The sequence below is a fragment of the Ursus arctos genome, unplaced genomic scaffold (assembly GCF_023065955.2).
Source record: "Ursus arctos isolate Adak ecotype North America unplaced genomic scaffold, UrsArc2.0 scaffold_16, whole genome shotgun sequence".
Classification (NCBI taxonomy): Eukaryota; Metazoa; Chordata; class Mammalia; order Carnivora; family Ursidae; genus Ursus; species Ursus arctos.
Window position 1 is genome coordinate 4,988,577 of NW_026622830.1, and position 16,060 is coordinate 5,004,636.

At 50.9% G+C, this 16,060-nt stretch overlaps 2 protein-coding genes across 2 annotated transcripts in view; both read left to right on the forward strand.

Moving 5' to 3' along the window:
* LOC113258763 (serine/threonine-protein phosphatase 4 regulatory subunit 1-like) overlaps nt 1–4,176 on the forward strand; it is a 79,684-nt gene extending 75,508 nt beyond the window's left edge. The window contains exons 19-20 of the mRNA XM_026503802.4: nt 1,879–2,020; nt 2,742–4,176. Coding sequence (XP_026359587.1) covers nt 1,879–2,020; nt 2,742–2,899 — 300 coding nt within the window. The 3' untranslated portion in view covers nt 2,900–4,176. The remainder of the gene's footprint in view (nt 1–1,878; nt 2,021–2,741) is intronic.
* Nucleotides 4,177–5,803: 1,627 nt separating this feature from the next.
* Nucleotides 5,804–15,527, forward strand: ANKRD60 (ankyrin repeat domain 60). Its single transcript, XM_026502821.2, has 4 exons — nt 5,804–6,194; nt 11,117–11,247; nt 12,824–12,989; nt 15,226–15,527. Exons 1-4 carry the CDS (start codon nt 5,804–5,806, stop codon nt 15,525–15,527), a joined length of 990 nt encoding a protein of 329 aa, XP_026358606.2.
* The last annotated feature ends 533 nt before the right edge of the window (nt 15,528–16,060 follow it).

Sequence of the window (16,060 nt, forward strand, 5' to 3'; positions counted from 1 at the left end):
GTCATCACTGCACCTGCCTTCAGCCAGCTGCCTGGGAGGGAAGGTGGGGTGAAGAGCAGAGCAATAGGTTAGGGCAGAGACTATTGAATCCCTCTGAAGTGAAGTTCATGTCAGCCTGTCCAGCATCTCTGGTCACCCTCTCCCTTAGTGTCCTGGAAGTGGTGTGGGTTAGATTTGGTGGGGGCTGATGGCTGCCATTTCTTGGATGCCTCTGTATGCCAGGTTGCTCATCATCCATACATCTGATCCTCGGTGGTAAGATCGGCCGTGTATCAAGCATGTCACATCCATGTACTTTAAGACCCGTTGTTTAAGGTGAAGCAGTTGAAGCCCAGAGACGTTAAGTAACTTGATCAAGAGCACACAGGAAGTGTAAAGCCGTAGTATTTTTTTTTTCCTGCTAATGTGTTATTTAAAAAGTTTTAACTTTTCCCCCATGCACATTTTCAAGCATGTGCAAAGGTGGAGGGAATAATATGGACTCTCCATGAACCCGTCACCCAGCTTCGTCACTATTACAGTAAAGCTGAAATTGGACTCTAGCTGACCCTCATACCCAGTTCTCCCACCAAAGGGCTCAGCAGGGCCCCCTGTTGGGCTGGAGGGGCATCACAGGGTACTTTGGCGGTCTGCTTTGAAAAGGGCAGTGGGTGGCTGAGTGAAGTGCCATATTCACAAACCACAGGCTCGACACCACAGACTTCTGTAAGGAAGAAGCCAATCCAGTCATTTTGTGGAGAAAGGGTAAATGAGATATCTTTTCTTTTTTAATTCTTGATCTGAGATGTAGAAAATCCATGATGAGACAAAAGGAAAAAAACACCCACTCATTTTCTTTAGGAAAAATCAATGCGTATGTGCTTTCACGAATTAGTAGAGATTTAGAAAACCCACGATAAGACAGACAAAAGGAAGAGGAGGGGTCACTTGATGGTTATTTCAGTGCTGCTCTGGGGAGAGAGCCTAACCTGGGGGCCGACGAGGGTCCACGCCACAAGGGGGGATGAGCTGCTGCCTCTGCCTGGCCTCGCATGCGCCCAGCACCTGGGAAACACTTAGTGAATGCCCACTGCTCTTGTCGCCCTGTCGTGGGAAGGTCTGCAGGACTTAGAATCCACACACCCGGCTTGGACTCGCCCCCCTGCTGGTGCTCGTTGACCAGGAAGCCTATGGGTAGCACCAGCCTGGGCCACAGTTTCCTCCCCTGTAAACGTGGGCTCATGGTGGCTTCCGTGGCCAGCTGTGAGACGTAGGGCTCTGTGAGCGGGGTGGCAGTGTGCAGATGCCGCTGGTGCTCACGGAGGCAGCGTTTGTCAGCTCTTGTTCACAGAGAGGGCCAGGCCTGCACTGGAGTCTGGGGTGGGGCTGGCGCCACACAGGCCTGGTGCCGGCCCCCAGAACCCGAGCTGTGGTGAGTAACAGAGGTGAGGGCTCTCAGCCTCCATTGGCGGGCGCTTTGCTAGATTCTTTTCGAAAATGATCTGCCATCCCCAGCACGTCCCCATTATACAGATGGGGAAACCAAGGCCCAGGAAGGTGAAGCCACTTATTCCAGGCCATGGAGCTAGTAAGTGACCACGTTAGGTTTGAAGCTAGGCCTGTCTGACTCAGAAGCCTTTATTTTCTTCACCAAATTTTACACCGCCTATAACCCAGTTCTTGGTAAGGAAGTAGAAATTGTTAACTGTGTTTCTAACCGAATTCAGTGGTTGAGATTTTAAAATATAGACACACACACACACACACACACACACTCCTCAGACCAGCAGACCCCAAAATCGCGTCTTTGGAATTGTGGAAGGGTATGTTTGTAGGGGAAACCCGCCGATCAGTGTGGAGAAGTATCAATTCTGTGGCTGTGGCTGTCTGTCGCCGCAGGCGGTGGTGAGCAACGAGTGCATCCCCGTGGACCAGTTTGTGGAACACTTGCTCCCCAGCCTCTTAAGCCTTGCCTCGGATCCTGTGCCAAATGTGAGGGTTCTGCTGGCCAAAGCTCTACGTCAGACGCTGTTGGAAAAGGGTATGTGGACCGTTCTTCTGAACTTACAGATTTTAAAGTTCACCCGGGAGCACCTAGACTTCCTCTTTAGGAAGTCGTGTGCTCGCCTGCTTCAAACTCACTGTATAAATTGATGTATTAACTTTTACGCAGAAGAGTGTGTTCTTTATAAAATGGCGGTTGAGTTTTCACATTTAATGAGCTTCATGCTAAAATACAGAACTCACACAGTCTTCTAGAAATGGGGGACGCTTTTGTAACAGAGAGATTATGAAAGGCAGCAAACGTAAGCCTTAATTACGGTGAGGTTTGGAGGATATTACTTCGACCTGAGCAGGACATAATGTAAGATTGCGTCCCTTGGACGGCACATTCCACCTCCACCACGTGAGGAGCCGACACCTTCCAGCCTGGCTTCCCGCTTCGCTCCCAGCCCCGCCCCGCCAGCCACCTGCTCCCCTTCCTTTCCTCCACACACCCGCAGTTCTTCGTATTGGAGGGCAGGAAAGAGGACAGGGAACGTTTTTATAATTGAAAAAATTATGCATACCTGTTCTTGGGAGTCCATCTTTGGCGTTTAGGAAGTTCCTCTGATGAATGCAAGCATGTTATCATCGTGAAGGCCTTCTGTCTGTGATTATTCTGTAAAGAGTGATTTATTGTCCTGAGGTGTGGTTTAAGAAACCCCTAACGTTCGAGTATGTTCATGGCGTGTGTGAGCCAAACTGTTTTCTCTCTTTAGCGTATTTGAGAAATGCCGGTAACCCTCATCTTCAAGTCGTTGAAGAGACCGTCCTGGCTCTGCAGTCAGACCGGGACCCGGATGTGTCCTTTTTTGCCAGCCTGGAGCCAAAGCGGCGGAGCGCCGCAGACACGCCTGTGCTCGCCGAACGGAATTAACCGCCCTGGGATCCCGCGCACTCCGGTCACGCCGCCCGTGGGCACACACCGCTCGCCCCCGCTTGTCAGGGGTCTGCTGTGCCACACCTTCCGAGGGAGGAAAGATTTCTGAAACTTTGAGGGCCGGCACTCACATGACCCGTTTCCCTCGCGCAGCCCCAGGGACCGCACCTGGGATGGGCACCACCCTTCTGCTCCCCTGCCTGCCGATGGGGAAGCCTGTGACAAGGGTGTAGAACCGGGTGGGAGCGGGCACGGGGGTCTCCGCAGCATCAGGTCGCCTTCTCCATGACAGACTGACTCCATTATTTAAAGCCCCCGTCCTCCCAAAATAAAGTAGTTTATTAGAAGCTTTTAAGTCTTTAAGAGACTTGCATATTTGGCTTCCCTCATGCTTTCCTGTAAAATATAGTTTATGGTATTACATTTTATTTTTAACTGAAATAATGTACATATGTAAACTCTTGACAGGAAGAAAATATATTAACGTAATATTAGCCTCCTATCAGTGAACAGAACAAATACATCATTTAAATTTATGCTTCACTTTGAGTTGCTGCAAATATAGCCCAATTTGTTTACTTTTGAAAAATGTGATAGTTAAGGAAATCTACTAAAGAATGATTTATGGCAGTCTTTCTAATATTGTACTTTTGTATAAACTGTACTTGGAACTTTTCCTCAGGCACTTATCCCTCCCCTTCTTGCGGTGACTGTATCCATAAAGATACGTACTGGCCTCTGACAGAGGCGTAAAGTAGAAAGATTTTTCATTCTTACATGGATTTATTATCCTACGTTTAAGAACGCGGGAGGGAAATTGATCATTGAGATGCATGGCTATTGACTTTATACCTAATGCTTTGGGATCTTTAACAGCGGCTAGGAACCCACAGTTCTGATCAGTCCATATATTTGCCAGGGATTTGGGGGGTTAAATTATGACACTCTTCAAATTGACTTAAGTACACTGAATTTAGATTTCATGCTTTTAAAATTTGGACTAAGGTGCTTTAGAACTTAAACGGGGTTTTCATGAATAATTTGAGATTCTATAAACATTTCATTAAATCCTGTATAACGTGTAGGCTCATGTTATTTTTCTTCTATTTTTAATCTTGAAAGCAGGCGTGAAGGAAGGAAGGAGTAGCCCATCTGGGGTTCAAGAGCTGGCTGCAAAGGCCATGTTGCTGTCGCCATTCTTCCCTTGGATCTTTTTCTTGTCTGTCTTGTCTTTTCTTTCTCCCTTTTTTAAAAATAAAATTTCTGGAGCTATATATTGAATTTCCTGGTATACAGGATGTTGTCCCCCTCCCCCAAATCCCACTGAGCTGATTCTTTAAAAAGAAAGGAAGGAATCTATACAGTGCCAAAGAAAATAAGGTACATGTGTGAGAATTTCAAATTGTAACCCAGGGTAGCATTTGGGCAACTCCAGGAGAGCGCGAGCAAATCAATTGTGGAGGCTACATATTAAGAGAAACAAAAATCAATCCATCTTGTGTTTAATACTTGCCCAAAGTAAATAGATGGAGATACTATTTTGCTTCAGTAACAGTTTTTTTTTATTGTCTAGAAATTGAGATTGTCATATTGTTAAAATCTGTCGATCTGGCAGCAAGTAGAATTATTCACCTGAAATTTCGTGTTCCGTGCAGAGCTTCGTTTTCCATTAAGGGAAAAAAAAATAACCTCCGTTTGTGTTGTGATGTGTAGAATTTGCAAGCTGAGTCAAATGTGCTTGTAGAGATTTGTAGAGACTCTTTGGTAAATAATCCAACCTTGAAAAGTTCAGTTCATACACTAAAAATGGTCTATAACTTAATATGAATGCCTTTCCAATGAAAAGGGTTTTTTTTTTTATGACTATAATTTCTTTGCAAAAAGTATGTTTAAGGCTCTCATTTTATTCTTCTTTTGTAACAACTGAGATTTTTCTGAGGTGATGCTCCTTCCCCCATCACTTCAGCTCTTTGTGTATTAATTGTTCCTAGGTGTGGGGCACGGAGTGTTTGTGATTTGATCACACGTAAGCTTCCTGTGTACTTGAACGCTCTGCCTGCTCTTGGGTGAATTACTGGAAAAGCACGAGATGGGTTTCTCACAGGTGGAGCCCCCTTGAAAGGCATCTAAACAATGGAGCCGTCTCAGCCTTGCGCCAAGTGGGCGTTTCCCCCTTGCTGAGTGTTTTCATCAGCACCTTTCTCCCCGGGAGAATTCGAGAGCATTTTCAGAACTGATGGGTTTTCAGGGGGCTCTGCAGACCCTCACGAAGGCTCGAAGGCCCGGCTCCCGCTCCCAGAGCGGCCTGAGCGCCGGACCCAGCTCCGTGGGGTTTTTCATTGGTGCCAGAAATGGGATAGACCGGTGATGGGTAGTAAGGAGGGCACGTATTGCACTGGGTGTTATACGCAACTAATGAAGCATCGAACTTTACATCGGAATCCGGGGATGTACTGTATGGTGACTAACACAATATAATAAAAAAATCATTAAAAAAAAAAAAGAAATAGGGTTGTTAAGCAGGGCTACAGACTGCACTTGACGGCTCTGTAGACGAGGCTTGCCAGGAGGATTTAGGGCGTTACTCCAGGCCGTAGGCCCTGAATTATGCAAGGAGTGTTTTGCCAACGGGCCTGAGGACTGAAGGACTGAAGGAGCTCGGTGTCCTCACCACGGCCAGGTTACAGTTAGTGACCTGGAGAGCAGTTTGGAGGCTGCGAGAAGGGCCTGGGGACCTGGCCTCCGGGAGGGGGGGAGCTCAATCACTCCGCCACCGTCGCCCTCCGCGCCCCCGGCCATCTGGAGCCCCGGGGCAGTCCGGGGGTCTCTGCCGGGCGAGGGGTCGTGGGTGGGGCCGCGGTGACGCGGGTGGCCGGGCGGGGGGCCGTGCGGCCGGGGGCCATGCGGCGGGCGGCAGCGGGCGCGGCGGGCAGCGGCGGAGCGCGGGCAGGGGCGCCGCTGGGGAATGCCCTGGGCCCCGACCCTGCAGCCTACCGGCGGGGCGGACGGGGGGCGGGCTTGGCGGGCCTGTGGCCCCTCCCCGCGCAGCCCCCGGGCCACGCCCCTGGCCGGAGCAGCGTCGGGGCCCAGGAGGCCGGGAGCCTGGTTCTTGACTTGACCCCAGACGCCTCCCCAGAAACCTTTGTCATGCGGGTGCTGCTGGAGGAGACCAGGGAGATGTTCCAAGTGACAAAATGCCGCAGCGACATGACGGTGCGGGAACTCAAGGAGGAGCTGGACCTCACAGTCGGCATCCCCTTGGACCTGCAGCGGCTCCAGTACCTGGACCAAGGTGACCCCTGCCCACCCCTTCCCTCTCCACGTGTACCGCCTCCACCGGGGCGCCCTGTCCCCTCTGAACCTGCAGTCCCGGAAGGGATGCCTGCCCACGTGAGCCCGCCCCCCGCCCAGGTGTCAGAACAAACCCCACCCCAACCCCTGGAATCCCCAGACGGAAAAGCCAGCCCTGGCCACGCAAGGACTTCCCAATGCCGACAAACCGGGTTCACATTAGACCTCAAATCTCAGGGCAGACCCTGTCCACAGCAAGACCCTAATCCACAAACAAATCCCTCCTGTGACAGGACTCTGGTCCCAAAGCAAGCTGCCTAGTCAGACCTGCCAACCCGGAGCAGATCCTGTCCATATCCCCATGACCCCAGATCTCAGCAAAGGTACTGCTCCCTTAGCAAGACCTCCCAGACCCTCAGGCCGCCCATGTCTTTATCAGGGACCCAAATCTCAGAGCCAAGACAAGAAGCCTGAAACAAAGCCTGTCCTCAGTGGGACCCTACAATCTAAGGCAAACCTTCACATGGCAGGACCCCAAACTCAAAGCAAACTTCCCAATCCCCATGTTGGACTCCTAACCCTCCCAGTCCTCCAGCCAGCCATGTCCACACAAGGATGCCAAAGTTGAAGCAAACTGTGCCCAAGACTGAACCCCAAATCTCCAGGGTAATGACGACTACCTCAGAACCCCAGATCCTCTGGCAACTGTGTCTACACGGGACTGCTAAAGCTCAGAACAAACTGTTCCCACTTCCGGACCCCCAAACCCAGAGCAAACCTACCTAGGACTAAACCCCAAATCTTCAGGGTAACTATGACCCCAGAACCCCAGATCCTCCGGGAACTATGTCCATGGAAGGACACTAAAATCTGAAACAAATGCTGCTCACCTCAGGACCCCCAAACCCAGAACATACCTGCCCAAGACAACCCCAAATCTCCAGGCTAACCATGACTACCTCAGAACCCTGACCCTCCGGCAGCCATGTCCATACAAGGACGCTGCAGCTCAGAACACATTCTGCCCACTTCGGGACCCCAAACCAAGAACAAACTTGGCCAAGACTGAATCCCAGATGCGCAGGCCGACCATGCGACCCTCAGAACCCTGAGTCCTCTAGCAACCATGTCCACCGAAGGACACTAACACCGGAAATAAACTGCCCACCCCAGGATCCCATATCTCTATGCAAACCACGCCCATGTTTGAACCCAAATAAATTCCCCAAGCTACCCCTGCTTGCAACGGAAACCTGAATCCCAAAGCAGATTCTACCCAGATCATGACCCTAAGTCCCAGAGCAGACAAGCCCAATTCTGAGCCCCCAGTCTCTAACTAGCTGCTTGTGCATCCAAACCCCAATCCATTGGCCATCTCTGTCTGTATGAGGATGCCAGAACCCAAAATGAACTTTTCCCACATCTGAAAGCCAGTTCCCAAGCTCGCCATGACCACAGCAGAACACCAGTCCCAAGCAAAATAACCTCATAAGGTCTCCAAAGCATGAGACATACTCTGCCCAAAACTCATGCTGAACATACCCATATCTGAACCCCAAATCTCATGGAAACTGTGTTTAAGCCAACCATATCCATGTAAGGAAGCCAGAAGTCAAAGCAAGCCTTGCCTATGTGAGGACCCCCAAACTTCAAGCAAGCTCTGCTTGTATTTGCACCCCAAATCCCTCAGCCAACCTTATCCACACCAGAACCCCAAGCTCTAGACCAAACCTTGCCCATCTCAGGACCCCAAATCTTAGAGCAGAACCTGTCGCCACCAAGACCCCCTATTCCCAAGGGCTGACCTAAAGGATTCTTTACCCTTGGTAGCTACAGTACCCAGCTACAGTACCAGAGGTACGGTAGAACCCCAAATCCCAAAACAAGTCCTGCCCATGCAAGGACTCCACATCCCAGAATAGACCCTTCCCATACCAGGACCCCCGAACAGAAAGCAAACTTTGCCTTCATCAGAACCCCACATCCAGAGCAAACTCTGCCCTCGTCAGTACCCCAAATCTCAAAGCAAGCCCTACCCACGTTTGAACCCCAAATACTGGCACTAACCCAGTCTGTATCAGAACCCCGAATCTCAAGCTGTGTCCTTGTCCACGTCAGGAGCTCAAAACTAACCAAGTTGGAATCAGAACCCAGCACCCAAAGCTCACTGTGGTGAAATCAGAATCCCAGGGCCCCCTATCCGGACAGATCCCATGTGGGTCGCACCAAGGGGAGGGCAAGGGTTCTAGAGCCCCATCTCTCCAACCATCCATCTCCTTCCCTCAGCCTGAGGACCTGGCTGTCCCTGTCCCGATCCCTACAATATTTGGGATATGAGAATAGGATCAAAGCCCCTGGGCTCCATCATCTCCCCACCCGGTTGAAATCAACACAAAAATACTTCAAGAAAACGGAGGCATAACACATTCTGTAGGCTGCTGCACAGACGACGCGAACAGCGGTACTGCAGACACTGCAGCCGTACTGCAGGGCCGGGCCGCGGTGGGGACAGGCAGAGATCTGCGAGCAGCCTGTCTCCACAACCGCCGTGCCCCCAGACACTGCCCTTCCGGGGCTCCGTTTCCTAAACTGGAACACAGAGCCTTCGGGCTCTAGAATTCTCAGTGCCATGTCCCCTCTAGACGGGGATGCCTCGGGAAACTCGAAACATACACCGAAGGCCAGAACACCGTCCTTCGCTCTCTTTGACGTGGGTGAAGCGCCTTCTGGGACGTCCTTAGTTTGCTGTACGAGTGTTGGGAGGACACTCTGGGGCATTTCTGAGGCTTTATGTGGAAAGAAGTATAGATCTCAAATGCAATGTGTACGTAACACGTCCACACGAGGTGAGCTGCTGAAGGGCAGAGTATTTCAAAACAAGTAATGCGAAAATTATGTATCCTGAACTACACATGACTGGCACCCCTTCTGTTCATTTATTTCCCCTGATGAGCTCTGCTGAGCCATAAATTCAAGAGAGCTAAGAGGCAACAGAAGACACCTGGTGACTTCTACTGATGTCACAATCCTATCACTCAGCAAGCACTTAGCAACTGGCAGAAGCTTGACCTCTCCTGCGGTTGCAACCCTTCTTGTTGACAGCAAACCAAAAAGAAAGAAAGAAGGTACGACTACATTGAGAAAAGAAAATCTGGGTTCCTGCTTGTAAATAACCCGCAGATGCCGCTTCACCCACCTAAAGGTTGCCAGGGAGGATCACGTGAGATAATGTGTGCGTGAAAACCTTGAGAGACACAAATCTAAAAGGGGTGAGCAAATTCATGGACGAGGGGCGATCTTCCACGTCTGTTGTCGACTCTAATAATTTATTTAGCTGGTGATAATTAGTATTTGTCTAAGCCGAAGGCAGTTGCTGCCTGCTTGTAAAGAGAGAATGTGCTCTGATTTCTCGAAGAGCGGTTCAGCATGCGTGAATTGCACTCTTGTCTTTCTTAGGGAAACACAGCTTTACTCAATTTTTTTCAAAGTTGTTAGGAAGTCAAGTTGTCTTACTGAAGACTAATTACTGATTATCCTTGTGTTAGAACCACAAATAAGACCCTAATTAACAAATTTGCTAATCGTTATTCCCTGTTTACACCCACCGAAGTTTCTCGTAACCACCAAAGGGGGCCGACGGAGCCTAGAGCGACCCATGCGTGGCACTGGAGGGAAGGCAGCTCTGGTTGGAGCCCTGGTTTTGCTATTTCCTAGTGACGGGAGCCTCGGTTTGCTCACCAGCAGACGGAGATGACAGACCTGGTTTGTCATGAGGACTGAAGAGTGTAGGTGCTTGGGACAGCCACTTAGGAATCCCTCCATTGTGAATCCCAAGAGCTCATGAATTCCACTCGGAATAAGTGATAACCCGACTTTGCAGAGTCGAGACTTTACACTCACGGCAACACTTGTAGAGAAAAGCAATTATGATGTTATCCCCTAAGCAAGATTACAGGTGGCTGTGTGAGGAAACGTGCGTGTCTTTAACAAGGTAAACTAAAGACACCTTTGCTTAAAATGTTCTAGAGTCCTCTTCTATATTCTGTTGTTCCGGTGGTCTTTCCCAAAGGGTCTGAGCTTGTGAAGTGTGAGTAGATCCACTCACCCCATTGTCTCATACGAGCGGAGGATTGTTCTGGGTGTGACCCAAAGGAGTTCCAACGTCCTGAGTCCAAATCATGGTGAATGGCAACGTTACAATTCTTACATGACCGTAAATGCTTAACTGGGGCCCTTTTGTCCCCCAGGGGCCATTTGGCAACTTCTGGAGACCTTTTGGATGGTCCCAACTAGGTGAGAGTGCCACCGGCATTGGGCGGGTAGAGGCAAGGGGCGCTGCTAACGCTCTGCAGTGCCCAGGGCGCCCCCCCCGCCCCTCAGAGAAGGATGGGTCTAAAATGTCGAAAGTGCCAAGCTTGAAAAAAAGCGATGCCGTTGAGCATCGTTTGAAAGACACAACAAAGTTCAGCCATTGTTACATCTTTCGCCAACTGTTGACAACATTAACCAGACGCTAGTATTTCAGCTTCACGTATGACGCACGTAGGTCCATTGTGCTGCGTCTGTCATGTAACGGACAGTAACTTGGAGTAGTCCTATTTATAGAGTTTCCCTCATAAAATAACCTTACTGACGCATGTATTTTTTTTTTTGCCATAGAACTAGTTATAATTACGGAATTTTAGAAATTGTTGCCTTTTTTTGGGGGGGGGGGTTGGCTTTTCTTTGAGCCGAGCCAAATTAATTTTCTAAAAAGCACTCCCGACCACACGCAGTCTCGTGTGAAGTCGTCAAATGAGATTAGTGGTCAAGGTTTTCAAATGATCTTTGTGATACCCAAGGTCAGATCATCTCTTAAGATAACCAGTGTAATAGTTAATCTTTAATGCCCATTTTTTTTGAAGAAAAAATTATTCCCTGTAGGAGTTTTGATGGATGATACCACGCTGAAGTTCCATGATGTTGTTCCTGGTGGAATTATTTCATTATGTATCTGGCATTATGATGGATGGACGGAACTGGTTTTGGCGGCTGTGGAAGGCGATCCCAGTAAGGTGCTTTTATGCTTCTCTAAATGGATATTATACTTCATGAAGCAACCGTAAACTGTGTCTGTGTGTGTGTGTGGGGGTGGGAGGGGAGTTCAGTCTTTCATGTGAATATTTGAGTAAAAGTTTCAGAGTAGGAAAAAAGAGAACTAGGACTCGTGTCATAATGATCAAATACCATATTGAGAGTTTCCACTCCCTCTTGGGTTTGCTGTTTCACAGCGCTCACTTATAACCCCCTCACCTCCCCCCACAGACACCAAAGGAGAAGGAACCAGGACAGGTGCGTTTTCTATTCACACGTCTATTCTGTAAAGTTGAAAACTGGACTTGAGGGTGGGTGAAGAGCTCCGGATAACTGGGAAATTGCACAGTCTAGAGCATCTGATGGGGCAAAAGTCCTAATGGGGGTCTGCCCCTCCCCTAAGGCGGAAAGGCCACACGCTACTCAATACACAGCAAGTGTCTACTCTTCGCCGTGCCTTGGGCTTGGCTCTCAGCTGAGCTCTGGGGTGGGCAGCGGGGAGAAGGGAGGAGGAAACCAGAACATCTGCCCAACAGAGAAGGCGGTGGGGGCTGGGAGCGCTGAGGGGGGCAAGTGTATGTTCCTTCTAGAAAGTACGTTTGGATGAAAGGCTATGAGCGTGTGGGGAGAGAGTTGACTTCCAGCCAGAAAAGGGATCAGGAAAGGCTGGTTGCAGGAGGGCTGCAGGGATCAGGTCTGGGAGAGGTGGGTGGTCTCTGGGGAGGCAGGGCACGACTGACTGCGGCAACCTCCTGCCAGTGTGCGGGAGCCTTAGAAGGAGGGGTGGGGCCCATCCCAGCCCTCGCTCATCCTCTTCCAGGTCCTTCCCTGATGTCGTCCTGCTCCTGGCCTTCTGCCTCCCCTCTGCCACCAAGGACTCAGTCCCGATGGGTTTCCTGGCTTTTGCTCTGAACCTGGGGATTCCCTCCTGTCTCCCACACTCTGGGGCTCTGCCTCCCCCCACTGCCGCCCCCACACCGGATACCCCGCATCTGGGATGGAGTTCCTCTCTGCTGGAGCCCGCAGCCTTCCTCTCGTGCTCAGGGCCTCACTTCACCACGAGATGATTATGTTATGGGGCTATTTTTCATCCGTGAGTGGAGTTCGGAGTGTTCCAAAAGTTAACGGAAACAATGGGCCCGAAAATAGACCGGAAGGCCAGAGTTCGTCAGGTCTCCAGAGAAGCGCACTCCCCTCCGGGGAGGCCACTTCGTGTCGTCTGGTGTCTTCCTTAATGGCCACAACCACCTTCCTCTGGACACCCAGAAAAGCTATTTTCTCTCTTCAAAACACCGACAGGAAGAATTTCCTGCCTCCCCAGCCTGCCTGATGGTAAATGCGTATTCCCTGGACATGTATAGGGCTCGGTCAACAATGTCTTCCCCTGGGTGTATTCCAGCTTCTCAGTTAGGGTTTGCCCCCTCTGTTCCCATCATGAACCTTAACTCGGCCTTCGAGCAAACTTCCCCTCAGGAGGGTCCAGGCACCCGCCAGCCAGGTGTAGCCGCACTTTTGAAACAACTCAGACTCACTGTGGAACCCCTGTGTCCCGCCCAGCTCTCTTGCCTTGGTGTTGATGAAGACAGTCTCTACCGAACCGCAAATTCGCAGCATTTGGGACACAAGCAGTGGAAGGACTGGATAGCCCAGAGAGCCTTCGTGGCCCTGTACATCGCCTCTCATAGAGGCCACTCGGATGCTGTGCAGTATCTTCTAGAACATGGTAATTCTGAGACGGCTGCGTATGTTCACAAGGTGGGGTCTTCTGCGGGTAGGGAGGACAAGGTGGCTTGTCTTCCTGGGCCCTTCAGCAATGGTGTCCTGAACCCAAGTTGTGTCAACCACCAGTCACGGTCCCCGTGGGCCACTGGCTCTCTGTCTGTAGGGGTCTTATGACATACTGAGTGAAGGCTGTTGTCCTCTTGGCCAGGTCTCCAGAAGATTCTCTCTGTTGTGGGAGACGGAACTTTCAGACACTAATTCACGGAGTAGCCAAAAGAGCTTCCCGGCCTCTTGGGTCCAAGCAGACACACTGCTGGAGACGTTCCTAAACTCCCTGTTGTTTCTGCCTCACCTGACGTTGGGTTTCTCTAACAGTCTGAGGGGTTTAGCCCCAAGCCAGCGTTGTTCTCTTGGGGAGGAGGGGCGGCAGGCTGGCCAGTTTCCTTCCCCCCCCCCCCGCACCCCCCCTTTGAATTATTTCCCTCAGGCGATCTTTGCCCCAAACCCTCTTTTCATCTCATCTCATCTCCATTCCCATCACCCCCCCCCCCCCCCCCCCCCCCCCGCCAAAGGGCAAGCTGCCTCCCCCTCTGTTGATAGAAATAGAAGCCTTGGCCTGCATTGTCTCTGAATGTGAGAGCTCGCATGAGACTCTGCCGGAGCACACTTTATCTTCCCTGGATGTAGGATATTTTTGGGAAAAGAGGCCCACTGATTTAGCTGTCGACCATTCCAGAACAATAGACAATGGCTGCAGACAGCCCAGGCCACCGGCTTCCTCGGGAAAAGGAAGAAAATGTGACGTACTGTTTGGTCAGGGGTTTGAGGCCCAGAAGGGGGCCTCATCCGAGGGTCTCCCCTATCAACTTGCCTTCAGATCAGAACCTTTCCGGCCCGCGGCCTTGACCCCCGCCTCTCCGCCTCGTCTTTGCCCCTCCCCCGCTGCCATGAAGCAAGGTGGAGGCATGCCCGAGGCCGAGGCTGGGGCAGGGGGACTGGCGTTCACATGGTGGGTAGAGGTTTTCCTGACTATTCTGTTTCTTCCTCCACTGCTTTCTGCACGCCGCCTGTTGTGGGATGAAATATGGGCTGTTCACAGACCAGCAGTCCTTTAAGCTCATAAAAAGTCATTTTCACTCTGATGGAACTGTGATGTATTTGAAAGCACCAGTTAAAACATTACAGACAGCTTTGCAAAGTTTTCTGTCCTTTGCACACAGCCACCTCAAAGCCTTGCCGAGACTGAGGCTGGGCGTTATGAGAACCTATTTAAAATGTTACCTCACCGACCAGCCATAGCTCATAAAAACTGGCTACAGAAATGTCAGCTGCTTGTAATTGAATTGCCTTGTTTTCCGTGTCATGATATTTGTTACCCAGAATTTGATTCAATTCAACAAGTCCGTATTGGACACCTGTCATTAGCCCATCCATCTGCGGGAGGCAGTGAGGAATTCAATCGAAGTGAAATCTGTCCGTGAGTCAGGCCACCCGTCGTCTGTCATTTCCTGAGCGCCTGTCTTCTCCAGGCATCGCGCTACGTGCCGGGGGTGAAAACAAGTGTGTTTTCTGCCTTCGTGGCGTTTATGAAGGGAAGTCAGCAAATTATTACAGATAATTAATTCCACGGTCAGTCGTGCACGGCATGTTCTGAAGACGTAGAATGTCTACTGAGCATATACAGGGGGGTGGGATTCATGGGGAGGGGGCCAAGGAAGGTTTTCCCGAGGAAGCGATTGCAGGATAAAGAAGAATGGAGTTAGCCAGGGGTGGCGGGGGTGGGGGCAGAAATGGGTGACAGTGCTGTTAGCCAAGGGAAACAGCATGTGCAAAAGGCCTGGGGCAGGATGCAGGAGCAGGGTGTATTTAAAGGCATAAAGATAGAAGCCTGGTATAATTGGAGCCTGGAGGGAGGGGTGGTGGAGTTAGGGTGGTAGGGTGAGATAGAGCACTAACGACCTCGAAAATGACCCCCAAGGGTGGTGGATGCCAGAAATGGGGTTTGAGCAGGAGCGTGCTGTGGGCAGACCAGAGGCAAGGCAGTGCTGGGTGCTGGGACAGTGCAGCGATGCCTCCTCCCTTCTACTCCGTGCTGGGGCCAGGGGCAGTTCTTAATTTTCCCAAGCATCCTTTTCAGGGCCTCACCCCTCCCGAGCTTCTCTTCCGGAATGTGATTCTGGAGGTGAGGCTCCTGGCCAGGAGGGTGAGCCTCCCTCAGCCAGCTGTCTTTTTTACAGGAGCCAACTGTCTCAGCAGAACCCCCATGGGCAGGACAGCCCTGCACGTGGCTGCAGCCATGGGCCGTCTGGACTGTATAACCCACCTGCTCAACCATGGGGCCTCCGTCAATGAGAAAGATGCCAGGGGGGAGACCCCCATGTCCATCGCCCGGCGCTTGAACCGCAGGCACAGTGAGCGGCGGATGTTCCTCTTCTGCTGGCTGACGAGGTCGGGGACAACGGACCCAAGGAACTTGATCACAAACAAGGTTTTTCACAGGGTAAAGTCTAGGTTCAGCTCCAAGAAGAGCCAAGTGTGACTCCTGCGGGGAATGTTCGCTCCTCGAAGCTGACTTGAGTAACTTTTCAGAGTTCGAATCCACAGTGGCCCTTGGTGAGCAGGAAGCCAAGGAAACACGGCAATTAATCTGAATCAGATACTAAATTATCTGTCCTGTTTGCAAATGACTTGGGGAGGGTGTTGATGGAAGTAGGTGAGTTTGTGTTCATTCCGTAATCCATTACGGACCGAGCGGGCTCTGATGCCCGCCGTTAATTTTAAGCTATTTGTATGTTGTATCCAATAACGCGGCTTGGGGTGATGGGAGCCAATTACCTTCTCTCGCGTCTGGAGACCATCTAATGCATCAGCATAAGAGAAGTAATAACAATACGAGAACAGCACCGTTGCTTTGTAGAGAACAATTGCTGGCAAATGTCGGGGGGTCGTGTGCAGGGTGGGCTGGGAATTTCAGGAACTGAGGGCTACGTGCTGCCACAGCTAGGGGTGTCCGAAAGTTTTCCTGAGCCATCTCTGAGGGACCTGCTGCTTGAATTGGGGCTTGGGAGGTAG